This window comes from Ursus arctos, chromosome X (genome assembly GCF_023065955.2).
Source record: "Ursus arctos isolate Adak ecotype North America chromosome X, UrsArc2.0, whole genome shotgun sequence".
Taxonomy (NCBI): Eukaryota; Metazoa; Chordata; class Mammalia; order Carnivora; family Ursidae; genus Ursus; species Ursus arctos.
In genome coordinates, this window is record NC_079873.1 from 36,620,028 (window position 1) to 36,637,485 (window position 17,458).

A 17,458-nucleotide genomic window follows, 5' to 3' on the forward strand; every position below is an offset into this window, starting at 1 on the left:
ACATTAGAATTTAGTGTTGGCTCGTTGTCTCCCTCCCCTTCCTTCCTTCCTAACAGCTTCCTAGGTGCTGGTGTGTTCTTCCATCAGGAGGCAGATAACATCTGGTTATCTCTCTTTCTTTGCGTGATGTTAGCAGATGTTGAGGCTTATTACACTAGGTCCATCAATTGATTAAGCATTGCAACATGCTGATATTCTGATTTTATTTGTCTTCACTGATGAGCCAGCATACTTTTATACAGCAAAACCTCCCTTTGTTAGCTCTTTGGTTGCCTTGCAGTTCACTGCAGGTAGAAAGAAGTAGGATGAATGCCAGATGCTTTTCTTTTCCTTTAGGCGTTTCCAGACTGGTAAGGTGGTTCTTTACCATTCTCCAAAGAACCAGTGAGAGTTTTTTTATTTGTTTAGTATTATTATGAATTCATGGATTTAAGCCATTGCAGTTGTTTTGTGTTTGTCCCCCTGCCCCATCTGCCTCCTGCAGTTGTTATTTTGATTTGATACTCAAATCGTTTCATCTTTGGCCAGTGGGAGTTTCAGTAGGTAGGTTCCTGAACCTTTTTGTCTCAATCCTGGCGGTCTCTGATAGCCTCCTTGCTTTCTGTATGACTTGATGTTCATACTTTTTGTAATGGGAGTTTGAAGATACCTAGGTATAAGATAGCGTTGGAAGTACAAATAAATAGGGACGCCTGCGTGCTCAGTCAGTTAAGCGTCTGCCTTTGGCTCAGGTCATGATCCCAAGGTCCTGGGTTCGAGTCTTGCGTCGGGCTCCTCGCTCAGCGGGGAGCCTGCTTCTCTCTCTGCCTGCTGCTCCCCCTGCTTGTGCTCTTTCTCTCTGTCTGACCAATGACTAAGTAAAATCTTAAAAAAAAGGAAGTACAAATAAATGTAGATTTAAAAATAAATGTGTACACACATAGATTTCCTTACTCTCTGAGCTGAGAGATCCCAGAAGCAATGACACCCCAGTGGCAAGCAGTGCACCTAGAGCCCAGATCTTGGTTTCTAAAACGTTTTTCAGGGCCGCCTGGATGCGCAGCGGGTTGAGTGTTTCCACCCAGGTCGTGATCTCAGGGTCCTGAGATCGAGCCCTGCATCTGGCTCCACACTCAGTGTGGGTCTGCTTGTCCCTCTCCCTCCCTCTCTGTCTCTCTCTCAAATAAATCTTAAAAAAAAAATGCTGTTCCCCAATAAAAGGAACCAAGGCTCGTTGGAGACATGGCTGATTCTGGGGCTGGGCAGTGAAAGACAAACTCAGCCTGGAACATCTTGTAATACTAGAAAGTAAGTAAGTGCCCAAGCGCGTGGGCGCGCGTGCGTGCACACACACACACACACACACACACGCAAAACGATGGGGGAGCTGACTGAAAGAACTCCCAGTGAGCAAAGCTGGAACAATTGGAGCAAAAAAATAAATAACGTAATATTGGATTATAACCCCAAGTATAAAACAACTATCTATGGGTCCATACTGATATAAATAAAATGACTGAATAAGTAAATAAACAGGAGAGAAGAGAGAAATCTCCTTGTGGGAGGATTCCTAATAATTTATGTAGATACTTCATCCTCCAGGAAGTGGAATGTAACTCCCTGCTCCTTAAGCGTGGGCTGTGTGTAGACTTCCTTCCAAAGCATACAGGATGGAAAGGGAGAAGGGAGAGTAGTAGCTTTAGAGTGAAGAAACCTGGCAAACACCACTTCAGCCAGACGATCAGAATTAACGTCAGTGACAAGTCCTGTTGGTAGCATGCCTTGACGTAATGTTAACCCAAGCATTTCCCCTCCTTTTCTGGTATCACTATACTGGGTTTTAAATCTATCTTGTAGGACAGTTTTTATTTACATGTAAAAACCCTGTTCTCAGCTTTGAGCCAATGAATGAAGTGTGATGCATGGTTCCTACCTTTGGAAGCTTTGAATCTAGTGGGAAAAACAAGCTCTAGCAAGCATGTAATCCAGATATAAATCAGAGGATGTGATTATAAGGGTTTTGTTTTGTTTTGTGTTAAGTAGGCTCCACACCCAATGTGGAGCCCAGCGTGGGGCTTGAACCCACAACCCTGAAGTCAAGACCTGAGCTGAAGTCAAGAGTCAGATGCTTAACTGACTGAGCCACCCAGGCGCCCTCACAAGGGGTTTTTAAGCTCAGAAAAGCACAGATATACTGAGGGCTGGTGTAGCCAGGAGAAGTTTGCAGGAAAACATACTCTTCTGTTTATGCAATTAGGTTTTCTGGAAGAAGGGCACAATAAGGGTTGATTTAGGGGCTCAATACATTCTCTTAAATAGGATTTCATTATCACCAAAAATATATATATTTTTAAAATAATTACATTTTGTCAACCTTATGAGAGATGATAAAATTATGGTAATGTAATACAGGATAGATTATCGAATTGGTGGCCCGATTAATCACAGTGTGGTCAAACTTTATTGGAAAGAGAGCAAAATCAAATGGATTATGTATGATGCCGTGCGTTCATTTTATGGGTAGATCTGGCTAAATCTTGGCTATTTCATGTTCACGTCTTAATATGTTCTTGATTTTGTTTTCGTGTTTGTGTTTGCTTTCTTTGTAGGACTGTCTGCTGCCAAGCTCTTAGCTGAACATGAGGTTAATGTTTTGGTTTTAGAAGCCCGGGACAGAGTTGGAGGAAGAACGTACACCGTGAGGGTAAGTGCTTTTAACGCTTGCGTGTAATATCTCACTCACACTGTAAAGGGGGGCACTGGAAGTCACAGAGCTCGAGGTGATCTCAGGGGTTCATGCAGGGAGGCCATTTATCCTTCAGAGCCCCGAACTGCTCCAGCAAGTAAGGGTCCACGCTTTTCAACAAGCACCCGCTGAAGAGCGACAGCCTCTGACCTTTTAGTAGCTTGTATTCTAGTGATGAAAACAAACATGAACAAATAACTTCAATGCACTGTTATAATTTCCATTCCAGAGACCTAAGAGAGTATGTAGTGTCTCCAGTGGGGTTACAGTTTGGCTGGACTTGAAGTGACTATACACCCAAAAGACATGCACATGCGCGCGCGCGTACACACACACACACACACACACACACACAGAATATAGGTTCCTTATTTATTTATCCAAGGATGCACAACTTAAAAGTTGTGTGGCTACAGTATGCAGCAGCAGATGTAGTGTATTTTTGTGCAACTTTGTCCTTGGTCCTTGTTCCCTAAAGGAGTGTTGCTGCCAGAGACTCTCTTCGCTCAGGTAAGGCCCGCTAGACATTGAGAAGCTCAGTTCTTGCTATACCGACTGCCTTTTTATACTTGGGCTAACGGCACCATTCTAGAAAAATGCACACTATTTTTTTTTTAAGATTTTATTTATTTATTTGACAGAGAGAGAGACAGCCAGCGAGAGAGGGAACACAAGCAGGGGGAGTGGGAGAGGAAGAAGCAGGCTCCCAGCAGAGGAGCCAGATGTGGGGCTCGATCCCATAATGCTGGGATCACGCCCTGAGCCGAAGGCAGGCGCTTAACCGCTGTGCCACCCAGGCGCCCCCACGCTATTGTTTATTGTTATTCAAGGACACTGTTGCAGGTGGTCCAGCTGCTGGGAGCTGATGAAAGTGCCCAGGGGGACGACAGGGGGTAGGGAGGAGAGGGCCAAACATGGAAGTTTGGGGAGCATGCAGCTTTAATGGGGGGCAGCGGCAGAGGAGCCAGAGAGAAGCGGTGGAGGCAGAGCAATGCCACGCAGATCGGTGGAGGAAAGAGGAAGGTAGGATGCACTCAGCCAATTCCAAGGGCATCTGACATAGGATGAGGGGCCACGAAGAGGCCCTTGGGTTTGGCAGTTAGGTCATGAATGAGAGCCTTTTCTCGAGCACACAAATAGACTGTTTTAAAGGCTGGGCACCGACAGGACAAAACCAGACAGTTGCAGTGACTGGTGAGAGAGGAAGCATCTATCTCATTAGAAGATGTATCAGACTTCCAGCGAAATGGCTTAGGCGGTGCTCATTGCAACGGCTCGAGCAATATAAACATTCAGTTATTTTGCGTGAGAAGTCTGGCGGCAGGGAGTCCAGGCTGCTTCAGGCGCCCAGCTTTGTCGTCAAGCCTTTAGGCTCTTCGTGTCTTTGCTGCTCAGCCGTTCTTCGCGTGTTGGCTTATTGCCTAGCAGTAACCAGATGGCCGCTGCGACTCTAAGCATCGAGGCCTCATTGAAGACCGGAAAGAGCACGAAGAGGCCGTCCCGGTTTGTATTTCGATTCCAGCTGGTTACCATGCGGTGTAGTATTCGTTTCCGGTGCCATAGAGCGATTCAACACTTCCGTCCGACACCCTTTGCTCATCCCGGCAAGTGCGCGCCTTAATCCCCAGCCCCCGTTTCACCCATCCCCACCCAGCTCCCCTCTGGGGACCATCTGTTTCTTCTCTAGACTTAAGAGTCTGGTTCTTGGAGAGGCGCCCCCAGTTTGCTCTGCAACAAAGCTTTTCCTTTACGAGAAGACCGCAGCAGACATTCGCTAGTCTCCTTGGCCAGAGTTGGGGCACACAGCCAGCTACCCTGAGCATCTTGGAAGCAGGCGTGGGCCAGGCAACATGAATGGACATGGAAGAGGCAGCCAGGCTCTGAACTACAATAGTGTACCGGCTCTTGCAGTCATACCACGCCATGCTCTCCCTGTCATTTGCTCCCTACCTTTTTTAGATGTACGGGGATGTACCATAGGTCCGTTTTCACTCGGCTCAGCTCTGAGAGTGCTCACCAGCCTTGCTACTCTACAGCGTGGCCCGTGGCCCAGCAGCCTCAGAGTCACCCGGGAGCTTGATAGAAATGCAGAGTCTCGGGGCGCCTGGGTGGCTCAGTCGTTAGGCGTCTGCCTTCGGCTCAGGGCGTGATCCCGGGGTCCTGGGATCGAGCCCCGCATCGGGCTTCTCTGCTGGGAGCCTGCTTCTTCCTCTCCCACTCCCCCTGCTTGTGTTCCCTCTCTCGCTGGCTGTCTCTGTCAAATAAATAAAATCTTTGAAGAAAAAAAAAAAAGAAATGCAGAGTCTCAGGCCCCGTCCCAGACCCACTGAATCCAAATCTGCGTTTCAACAAGCTGAGACTACTTCCGTAGCATGCCCTATGGTGTATGTTCGCTTGCATGCTTGAAATTAATGTAAATCCAGATTAATTGTATCCGGAGAATTTCTGAGTGCCTCTTCAGACGTAGTAGTAGTAGTGGAGTGTAATTCCCTGGGATTCTGGCCCCTGTACTGCCTGCCACGCCGTCTTACCTTGGGTAAGTCCTGTTGGCCCTTTACATCCCAGTTTGCCCATCTGGGCGGCGAGATACGATCGAAATGTACTCGAAGCTCCCTTGCAGCTTCAAGCTCTAGTTGAAGACAGTGTGTTGGAGTGCAAAAGAAGCATTGTGTATCCTGCGTGTCTGACCTTACTACATAGAATTCTCCTGTCATTTTCTGAAAATTAGTCCTTCACTTTGGAGATGATTATTAAGTTGTTCCTTAAGTCCCACGTTTCTTATCTCTAAAACCTTTTGGTTATTAAATAGGAGCATCAGTCATGTTACAGATTCTCGGTGAAGAGCAGGTTTCTTGATCTAAGGGAAATGAGAATTCCAACAGGCCTGTCCGCGGCTCCGTTATTGCCCAGGCTGATTTTTCACGCTGCACCATTTATATATGTCAGCACCATACGGGAACTATTGTGTATTAAGCATGATACCGTAACTCCTTAGGTATCTGAGGAAGGAACTTTGAAATGCACTTTGCAATACTTACAAGCTAGGACTTAACATTTATAAGATTTCAAATGAATAGGAGGAGGAAAAAGGGCTTTGCGAAAAAGGGACAGAAATGCTATTTCAGAAGAAACTGAATTGAATATTGTTAGAATTGCTTCTAAGAGCATAGTCGGTTAGGATAATTTGGGGTGGTGTTGCCCTAACAGTTACTCTGAGTCTTTAAGTACCGAAATGTTAAATCTGGTGTTGCACTTGGCAGCTGTTTGGGGAGATCTCCGATGAGTTCCGAACTTCCCAATTTTTCGGGTCGCCTGGCTGGCTCGGTTGGTGAAGCGTGCGACTCTTGATCTCGGGGTTGTGGGTTTGAGCCCCACAATGGGTGTAGAGATTGCTTAAAAATAAAATAAAATCTTCAGGGGCTCCTGGCTGGCTCAGTCGATAGAGCACGTGACTCTTGATCTCAGGGTCATGAGTTCAAGCCCCATGTTGGGTGTGGAGCCTACCTAAAATAAATTAAAAAAAAAAAAGGAACTTCCCAATTTTTCCTTAGTGTGGTTCCTTTATCATTCTTCAGGACCAAATTTATGAAGTCGAAATGCCTGCGGGGCTATCACAGGGATGGTGTATTGGTTTCCTAATATAGTTGTGTGTTTGTGGCCTCTTCAGAGACTGAGAAATAAGATGAGAATCAACACCCTCAAGATGGAGGTGCAGCATAGCAGAATATGGTGTTACAGTTCCAATATCTTCACCCTGAACCTGAGGCACCTCCTTGAGAATCTTTCACCTTTTCACCTTCTTTCTTTCTGTAAAGAGACATTCTGTAGAAGAAAACAAACGAGCACAAAGACAACAAACAAAACCAGAAGCAGACTAAGTACAGAGAACAAACTGGTGGTGGCCAGAGGGGAGTTACCTGGGGGGGGGGGGTGAGGGACAAAATAGGTAAAGGGGATTAAGAGGTACAAATTTCCAGTTAGAAAATAAGTAAGTCACTTGAAAGGATTGAAAACTACAGCCTAGGGAGTAGAGTGGATAATATTGTCATCATTCGTGTGGTAAAAATAGGAACTAGTCTGTAAAATGCCTCACGCTTTCTACTACTTCACTCAGGATTATTTGCTTTAAAGAGAGTGTCAGTATTCTAAAGACCTCACGTGTCAAATTCCCATGAGTCCTCTTGCTGCCTTTGTTAAAGCCTAGAAATGTATTGGAGTACTGACTCCAGTTTTGTTTTATATTTAAAGAGGGTACTGGAAACTAGAGAAGGTTTAGAGAACAGTACCAAGGGTTAGTAAAAGAGAAGGTAAGGGTTATATAAGGGCCAGGTGAAAGAGAGTCAAAGGCACACCTCATTTCTGGTGTTAGGGCAGAATGAAAGCCCTGATTAACGCTCTCCACTGGAATAAGTACAATGCTGAATAAAATATACACTGGAAATCAGGAATTTGCAGATCTCCTGGAGGTTGAACAGACATCTCAGATTTCACACACCCAACCTGATCTTCTGATCTCTCCATCAAGACCACCATTCCAGAAGCCTTCCCCCATCAAAGGATGGCAACTCCAAAAAACTCAAGCATCACACTCAACACTGTCAGTCCCCACTTTCATTCTGTTGGCTCTGCCTTCAAAATATATCCAGAATTCAGCACTCTGCACTGCTTCCATGGCTGCCACCTGGTGGGAGCCACCATCATCTCTAGGCCAGATTGCTACAGTGGCCTCCTAACTGATTTCCCTGCTTTCACCCCTGCCTCCTAGAATCTACTTAGTGCAGTACCCGGAGCGAGCCTTTCAAACCGAAGTCAGCTTTTGGCACGTCTCGGCTCAAAAGCTTCCACAGGCTTTCCTTCTCACTCAGAGGCCGGGCCAGTGTCCTTACAATGCCCTGTGAGGCTTTCTGTGACCTGCCCCTCTAATAACCTCTCTAATCTCATCTCCAGTTCTCTTTTCCTTTTTTTTTTTTTTTTTTTTTTGAGGGGAGGGAGGGACACAGAGAGAGAGAGGGAAAGAGAATCCCTAGAAGGCTCCACAGCAGGGTGGAGCCTGATGCGGGCTTTGATCTCACCCCACCCAGAGATCATGACCTGAATGGAAATCCGGAGTCGGACACTTAATGGACTGAGCCACCCGGGCGTCCCCTCCAGTTCTGTTTTCCTTGCTCACTCTGTTCTAGCCACACTGGCCTCCTTAATTCTTGAACACACTACTCACCCTCTGCCTTCGAGTCTGCCCTGGCTGTCCTTTCTGCCAGGAATGCTCTTCTCCCAGCGGATGGACACTTCCTCCATTTCCTTCAGGTCTTTATGCAAATATTACCTCCTCAAGGGGGCCGACTTAGCCATTGTATTTTGAACTGCAGTCTTTCCTTTTCTCCCTGCCCTTTCAGTCCCCTTGTCCTCCTGTAGTTTTTTGTTTTTCATTGTTCTTATCAACTTCTGAGATAGTTATCATGTTTGGGGTTCATTCCCAACGGGTCTCTTCCCAGTGAATGTAAGTTCCTTCAGAGCAGGGATCTTTGTTTTGTTTACTGATATAACAGAAGCTCCTTGAAGAGTACCTGGCATCTTGTAGGAGAGCTCGATCTATTTGTTGAATAAACAAGTGAATCCCCAACGCAGAAATAGACTCAAATCCTTTCCACCCAGGCCTCAAATTATTTACACAGGAAAAGTTCCAAAGAAAATAAGTAACTCATAGTTCAAAGTGAGAAAAGTGAGGAAACAAGGCACCAAAAAAGGATAAGCATAAAAAAACGATCCAGAAAGATTTTGTAACAGTCTTATTATGCAAAAGTAAAAAATTACGGTTAAGCGTGTTTTTGTTTTATTTTTAAACTTTTAAATTAATTTATTTTTTAATCTTTGGTTTTTCTCTTCAGCATGTTTTAAAGAAAAGAAGTTCTTAAAACTAAGAGCAGGGTAAAGAAACTAAAAAATGATCAAGTAAATTAAAAAATAATTTCTAGATATGAAAATATGCTAATTAAAATGAAAAACTTCAGCGGGCAGATTTAACAGCCTATTAGACACAGCTGAAGACAGTAGATCTGGGAAAAATTATCTACCATGCAGTTCTGAAGCAAAGATTGGAAAATATGTTTTCAGGGGTGTCGGGCAGCTAAGACATGAAAGATAGTGTTATTATGGTATAAAAAAATAATAGCTGATGATTCCCAGCATTGTTGGAAGACACGAGGAAACCTATCAGTTCCAACACACGATAAATGAAAAGAAATTCTCACCCAGGCACAGAGAAGCTGCAGTATACCAAAGAGATCTCACAAGCAATTGTTTTTATTTTATTTTATTTTTTTTATTTTTTATTTTTTAAAAGATTTTATTTATTTATTTGACAGAGAGAGAGACAGCCAGCGAGAGAGGGAACACAAGCAGGGGGAGTGGGAGAGGAAGAAGCAGGCTCATAGCAGAGGAGCCTGATGTGGGGCTCGATCCCAGAACGCCGGGATCACGCCCTGAGCCGAAGGCAGACGCTTAACCACTGTGCCACCCAGGCGCCCCAAGCAATTGTTTTTTAAAAAACAAAAAAGGCAAATCACACATACTCTTAAAAAACCCAACAATTAAATTTATGAGTGACCCTTGACTAACAAAAACAGAAGCCAGAAGATAATGTCAGTGTTCTGAGACAGAGAGAAAGAGGAACTAAGCTGAATTCATTACCTGCTTGAACTATCTTTTTGCCAGATGGACAAAAACAGAGACTTTAGGACCCAGATTGGAGGAAATTATAAAGAAAAATGTATTTCAGGCAGAAGGAAAAGATTACAAATAAAATGTCTGAGATTCAAGAGGGGACAGTGAGCAAAGACGTTGGTAAATATTTAAATACAACTCAGCAACATCAAAACAATAAAACAAAGTAATGTCAGATTTGTTTTGAGACACATCTGAACCAAGGTACTTTTATAGCTTATAGATTGGAAAAAGGGTGATCACAGTTGATGCATGAAGGTTTTTGTATTTTTCAGTAGGAAGATAATCTCCTGATAAACTGTAGACTGTATTAGATATGCATGTTAATATTGCTAGGAAAATGTCTGAAATAGGCCTGACTGTTTAACTTCCAAATAAGTACAAGGAAAAAATTAAAAAGAAAAAAGAAGAAACCCCTCATTCCAGAAGAAGGAAAGAAATCAGGGGGAAATGTATTTGAAAAGGCATAATAAAATAAGTAAGTTAAAATATTTAAAAAGAAATAATAATAAATATAAATGCTAAATTTGGGGTGCCTGGGTGGCACAGCGGTTAAGCGTCTGCCTTCGGCTCAGGGCGTGATCCCAGCGTTCTGGGATCGAGCCCCACATCAGGCTCCTCCGCTGGGAGCCTGCTTCTTCCTCTCCCACTCCCCCTGCTTGTGTTCCCTCTCTCGCTGGCTGTCTCTGTCTCTGTCTCTGTCGAATAAATAAATAAAAATAAAAAAAATGCTAAATTTGTCAGTTAAAGGAAAGCAATTGTCAGACTAAAAACTCTAACTGGAAGTTAGAAAAAGAGATAGACAAATATTAAACTAAGCTGTTATAACTATATTAATATCAGACAAAGTAAACTTTGAACAAAAAAATGTCATTGAAATGTCAGTGCATAATGATAAAAGACCCAGAAAATCAAACAGTTCTGAACTTGTATACAGTGAATAATGTGGCCTGAAAATATAAAGCAAAAATTAACAGCAATCAAAGATAAATGCCCAATGGAGTAGGGAATTTTTTACATAATTTTCTAAGTTACTAATAGATTAAGCAAACAAAAAAGGCTGAGGACCATCAAGCTCATTCTCATGGACATGTATAAACGATACATATCATTTTTTAGACTATATTTTTTTCAAGCAAATATGAAAGTCTTTGAAAATTGATCATGTGCTAGGTTATATAACATGAGCCTGAAGAATTGTTGTCATAAAAACCACATTCTTTGATCACAATGCAGTTATGACAAAAAGATAAGCAAAAAAAGTCCCAGCTGGAGAAGTTAAAATACAACAAAGGTTTTAGGAATGCAAGTCTAAAGAGAAATTGTAATGGAAACATGAAAATACTTAAAACTGTACAATGGAAATATTAAAATAAAGTTGTCTGTATAGTTAAAGCAATATTTAGAGGAAGATTTATAGCCCAAGTTCTTCCATTTAGGAAAGAAAAAAAGGCTCAGTATGAATGAATTAAGCATGTAAGGAGTTTGAAAATTAAGAATATAATAAATCTAAAAGAGAGGGGAGAAATAGCATAAATCCATGATACAGAAGATAAATATTCAATAAAGAGGATCAATGAGACCAAGGTTGATTCTTTGAAGAGACTAAAAATAGAGAAGTGTCTGGTAAGATTTTTTCAAGAAGAAGAAAAAAGGAACATCTCAAATAAAAGGGATGAAAATGTAGATATAGCTACTGATTCAGGAAAGAATAAGTGAAAAAAGGATATCATGAAATTTAAACCAATAGTTTTGAAACATACATGAAATGTATAAGGAAAAATATGTTTATCAAAATTAACGCTGATTTAAAAAGAAATAGAAAATATGGGTCCTGCGTTAGCCTGGAAGTAAATTGCATCTCGTAGTTTAAGATTTTTCCACAATGAGAACAGCTAGCCTAGATACCTATAGGGTTATATTCTACCCAATGTTTAAAGAATAAATCATTCTGTTTATATACAAACACTTCCAAAGAATAGAAGAAAGTATGATCACTAATTTATGAGATTAGCGATACTCCACTGCAAAAGATAGACAAGGGTTGAAGAAGAGAGGAGAATCTCAATTTCAGTCATGAACTTGGCTACAAAAATCCTAAATAAAACGTTAGCAAAGTATGTCCTGCAATAGAAAGACAATATCAGATTGGGTTTCGCCAGGAAGGCAAGTTGAATAATATTAGACAATCAGTTTTCTGGAAATAACACTTTAGGTGAATTGTCCCAACCCTCCTACTAAAAACAAAGAGATTGGACAAATTGCACTATACACACGCACACAAATCTTCAAAGCATCAGAGAGCTAAGAATGTAGTGAAGAATCACTGGGCCATCTTTTTTCTGGAAAGAATTGACCTACTTTTCCCCTGGAAGTGGGGGGTGGGGGGTGGGGAGTGGGAGTTTTCTGACCACCCAAGAAGCAAGTGAGAGGCTGAGTAGGGCTTTCAAAAGTCATCCAAAACTAGAGCAATAGAAGGTCAAGTCCGGAGCCCACCAAAGTGTGTGCATATGGAGGGAGGTATTGGTAAAGTCCTCATGCTTTGCCTTGGCCTGTGTCCTTGGACCAAGGGTGAACTGTAAGAAAACCAGACCATGTGTGCATTTCAGCCCAGCTTCGAATCATCTCAGGCACAGGAAATGCAATAAAGTTATCTAGGATTATAAGGGCCCCCAGGTGCTGGACAGAAGCAGACAGAAGTCCTCTCTGGGAAAGATATCATCCTCTTAGGATTCAAATTACTTTGTAGTTTTTCAAATTCAATGAGTGCCACGCAATACAAATTAATCAGGCAAACGAGGAAAGGCAGCATGGATGAGAACGGGTATAAACAACAAAATAGAAACGGACCCAGAAGTTATTACAAACACATGAAGGAAATTAAGTCACCAATATTCAATCCGTTGATTAAATTACCAGGAAATGCGTTCATAAACAAAGCTGGAGAAAATGTAGAACTGCACATTAAGAGGGGAAAGTAAATTATAGTTTATGAAGGAGGGTTTGTATATTTATAAAATAATTTGTTAGGTATACGAATCTTTTTATAGCTTTGTGTGACTTTTCCTGTGATATATTCTTCCCACCTAGTATTTTGTCTTGTTTTTATTTTTTTTTTTTTAAGATTTTATGTATTTACTCAACAGAGAGAGAGAGAGAGCATAAGCGGGGGTGTGGGGAAGGGCAGAGGGAGAGGGAGAAGCAGGTTTCCCACTGAGCAGGGGGCCCGACACGGGGCTTGATCCCAGGACCCCGGGATCATGACCTGAGCCGAAGGCAGATGCTTAACCGACTGAGCCACCCAGGTGCCCCACTCTTGTCTTTAAGTGAGACATAGAAACTTTTTTCCCTGAGTTTTAACTAAAGTCTTCTGGCCACTTTTTCTCTTTCTACAGAATGAACATGTCAATTACGTAGATGTTGGTGGCGCTTATGTGGGGCCAACCCAGAACAGAATCTTACGGCTCTCTAAAGAACTAGGGCTAGAGACTTACAAAGTGAACGTAAGTGAACGTCTCGTGCAATATGTCAAGGTAAGTCTGACATTTTACTCAAGTCATCAGCGGGAGAGCACCGTACTTGGGAAAATACTTGGTTTTGTTTTTAGTTGTTGTTTCTCAAAGCAATTGTACCAATAGGCTCTCAGCTTTACGGTAGTGTTCCATGTTTTCTTTTTTCTTTTTAAAAAATCCTTGTGGACTCTGGGAATCACTGCCAGGGGTCAGGTCTCAGCTTGTCCCTCCTCCATATCACCCACTGTAACCCTTGAAGGCTGCACCCTCACCCCCAGTCCAACTGGAGTAGGAGGTGCTCAGGTGTTTGGTTTTTTGTTTTTGTCTTTTCACCGTTTATGGAGAGTGGGGGGGGGGCGGGGAATTGGGGGGAGCAGGAGTCACCTGTGGCAGACACACACACACAGAGCTGCAGGCAGCCCCCGAGGCACCTATGAGGCAATTCTAAGGCCCCAAGGAGCACAGTAGGCTGAGGCCAGTTCTTAAGATTGAACAGGTTATTCATTCTCATTCTTACCTGACATTTCTTTGCACACTTGATAATTTCCTCTGTGTCGGGCCTTGTCTCTTGGGGAGTCTGGCTGGGTTGTGCAGTTTCTCACTGTGGAAACAAGGTTGTTTCAACTCTGCTGATAATCCACGCAAGAAAAGGGAGCTATTGCCAGTGTTATTCCTTCTTACCGAAGCCAAACATGGAGCATCTGGAGTCTGGAGATGGGCCTTGAGAGGTCAAGTTCTCTGACCTGCCATTGCAGCCCATTTCCTGGAACTAGCATCACGAGGGCAGGGCTCATTTACTCTTTTTTTTTTTTTTAAACATTTATGTATTTATTTGAGAGAGAGCATGGGGGGATGGGAGGGGGTAGAGGGAGAGGGAGAGAGTCTTAAGCAGACTGGGCGCTGAGCAGGGAGCCCGACGCGGAGCTTGATCTCAACGACCCTGAGATCACTACCTGAGCCAAAACCAAAGGTTGGAGGCTTAACCCGTTGCACCACGCAGGCGCCCCTCATTTACTTATTCTAGTGCCAGGATTCCCACACCAGTAACCACATCATTTCTCAACAGCTTCACCCCAGGCTCCAGACCCTTGGGGAAATTCTGCTGGTTTGGGATGCTTGGGGGAAGAGTCTGGCAAAACCAAATTCAGAAATCCAGGGACAAATGAAGAAAGTGTAAGAGTATAAAAAATTACACGAAGTGTTGATGAACGCTGGCTTCCAGAGGCTTCACGATCACAAAGGGAAAAACCCCTTTGCATCCCCACTTTCTCTTTTCTGCAAGGCCTGGTGTTTCCCTGAACTACTCAATAATAACAACACTGAGAACGATAGCTACTAACATTTGCTGAGCACTTTTACGTGTATCAGCATACGTAACGTATTCGCACTCAACTACTGATTACACAAACGTTCATGGACATTCACTCTCTAGTCCAACTGGGAAGCAAATGAGTTGATGATTGTCCTGGAATCTGAGCAGACTCATGCTTCTCATCTCTTCCTCTCTAACATTCAGGAGCTGAGAGATTTTTCTTTTCCCTGGAGGCTCCCAGTAAAGAACCAAGTGCTTTTTTTATGCATGAACTCATGACATCACCTTGTTAGGCAGGCTTGATTGTCCTCATGTTACAGAGGAGAAAGCTGAGATTCAGAGAAGAAAGCAACTTGACAAGGCTATGAAACTAGTAATGGTCTGCCTCCCCCCGAGCTCCTACTGTTCATGAATCCGAGGACTGACTTACAAAGAAGCATATATTTAAGGGAGTAAACTAAATACCATTCTTTTCATTTAAGACATAATCTCATCTAAAGAAAAGATGGGCTCTAGAAATACTATTAAACCATCCTCTCACATTCTTTAACCTGCCAAAGAACACATATTTCCCCCCAAGATAGACAGCAATGTTAAGGTCAAACAATAGTGGGTCAGTGAGAGGTTCATTTATGTTACCTGAATGAGTGCCTTTCTGCTAGTGATTCTAATAAATCGTATTATTTCTGCAATGAGAAATGGTGTGGGAGATGTTTTTATAATGACCAGGAAGCTGTAAAGTGAAGAGGCCAGATTAGAGAAATTTTATAGTCCATGTAATATTATTAATAAACCATACAGCAAAAAATAATTCCACTTATTTAAAAATATCTCAACCCTTACTGTTCCGTCCACTTCTGGGAGAAAACATGGACTTTTCCCATCACCATAGTGCATTGGGCTAATAATGCAAATTATCTTTGTGACATGCTCTGCATTGGCTCTCGTGACAACCCCAGCTTTTCTAATTTCCCACAGTGCATTCTTTTCAGTAAGTAACCCCAAAATGGTGGTGGGTGAATCACCAGAAGATTGCCATTGTCTAGTTAAAACTAAGCCATATTAATTTTCCCAGTGTGCAGCCTTTTTTTTTTCTTTTTGAAGATTTTATTTATTTGAGAGAGAGAGAGCACAGAGGGAGACGGAGAAGCAGGCCTCCCGCTGAGCAGGGAGCCCGATGCGGGACTCGATCCCTGGACGCTGAGACCATGACCCGAGCCGAAGGCAGACACCCAACAGACTGACCCACCCAGGCGCACCCCCTGCCCCGGCCGTGCGCAGCCCTAAAGAATGCCTCAGTTATTTCTTCTGTCAGCAGACTGTAGTGCATCCGTTTCAGTGTATTCTAGGATAATTTTAGTATTCACCAGAGAATTATTCGTGACCTTTGGTAGATTGCATTGACAGGGCACACTTTGACACGACAGTGTGCAGTTCCAAGCCTGAGCCTTTGAGCTGAGCAATGGGGCTAGACATCCAGGGGCGTTTTTCACCCTGTCCCTTCCCAGGGAGTCTCTGTCTGTCTACTTCATACATAGAAGGTTCACGTCATTCTTGCTAAATTCATTCATCAGTTCAATAAATAGTTCCTGTATAGTCTTCTCTGTACAAGATATTGTTCTGGGCTGGAAATGGTGGACACAGGATCAAAGTTTCTGCTCGCGTGGAGCTCACCATTAGCTAACATGTCTGCCCGTATCCTTCATGGATCTTGTGAATGGAATACCTATTCTGATTCTTTTTTCTTCAGTTTATTTATTTTTTTTTAGTAATCTTTACACCCGACGTGAGGCTCAAACTCACAACCCCTGAGATCGAGAGTCGCATACTCTACCTACTGAGCCGGCCGGGTGCCCTAGTAGATCCTGATTCTTCTAGAATAGGTTTTTGAACAGGTTTTACAAATGTGGTGAATTTGATATGGGTCTGTCTAGGAGATCATATCTGATTTGTGAAATTAAATTAACCATGTTGTCTTTACCCTAAACGGTGGATTTGATGTGGCATCAGCTAGGTGTGTTTAATTTTTTTTTTTTAAGATTTTATTTATTTATTTGACAAAGATAGAGATAGCCAGCGAGAAAGGGAACACAAGCAGGGGGAGTGGGAGAGGAAGAAGCAGGCTCATAGCGGAGGAGCCTGATGTGGGGCTCGATCCCATAACGCCAGGATCACGCCCTGAGCCGAAGGCAGACGCTTAACCGCTGTGCCACCCAGGCGCCCTGCTAGGTGTGTTTAAAACATTATCTCGTCTTTTCCTCTGGATGGTTGTAAGGGAAGCAGGTGGACTTGAGTGCTTCTTGGATTGATTGATCCATGACTCGCATTAGTAAATTGGATGCCCCATCACGATGATTATTTTTATGAGTAAGTTTCATGGAGTTGTGGACACTTTTGGTAAGTTTTGCAGTGCTAAGTCTTGGAGAGGAAGGAAGAGATGCTTGATTTCCTTTTTCTTTTTTCTTCTTTTTAAAGATTTTATTTATTCGAGGGAGAGAAAGAGAGGGAGAGCACAAGTAGGCAGAGGGAGAGGGAGAAGCAGGCTCCCCGAAGGGAGACGCTTAACGGACTAAGCCACCCAGGTGCCCCCCCTTTTTTCTTTTAAAGGGTTCTTCCAGATCTTAATAATGCATGTATGCTGTAGAGAGAGGAACACTGCCTCCAGAGATGGAGGAAGGCATTTTTCAGGCGCTGCTCTGCAGGAGAAATTGACACATTTATGCATTCCCATTTTCTCCCCGCTTTCACGCCGTAAATAAAAATGGAGACTATAAATATATACCACACATTTCTTTTTAGAGAATGGTGTGATACAAATTTATTTAAAACAACATAGGCTTTCCTGATAGTAACAGCTCGCCAAGCAAGTTTTCCTAGTATGGGTTCTTTTCTTCCCACAGCCGTTTACTTGAGGTTTCTATGCCAACGACTGAAATCAAAGGCTTTTCAGAATGTGTGTGTGCTCTGGAATACTAAGTAAAAAAATTTTTTGTTGTTGCTAAGAGGTGAACTCTGTTTTAGCCAGTAGGCTGTGTTGAAAGCCGGGGATTTCTTTTTTTCTTAGTTTGTCTTAATGCTTGCCAGAAATAACGGCATTATGTGGCCCCTTGCTTTATGATGGAGTGTTTCTTTGGGATTAGGGACATATATTTTTAAGCTTTCAACCGTTCCATACCAAGTCACCGACAG

General features: G+C 43.0%; 1 protein-coding gene across 1 annotated transcript in view; it reads left to right on the forward strand.

Annotated features, from left to right (window-relative positions):
* LOC113265899 (uncharacterized) overlaps positions 1–17,458 on the forward strand; it is a 70,786-nt gene that overhangs the window by 18,630 nt on the left and 34,698 nt on the right. Inside the window, exons 2-3 of the mRNA XM_026513334.4 lie at positions 2,589–2,683; positions 12,841–12,978. Coding sequence (XP_026369119.3) covers positions 2,589–2,683; positions 12,841–12,978 — 233 coding nt within the window. The remainder of the gene's footprint in view (positions 1–2,588; positions 2,684–12,840; positions 12,979–17,458) is intronic.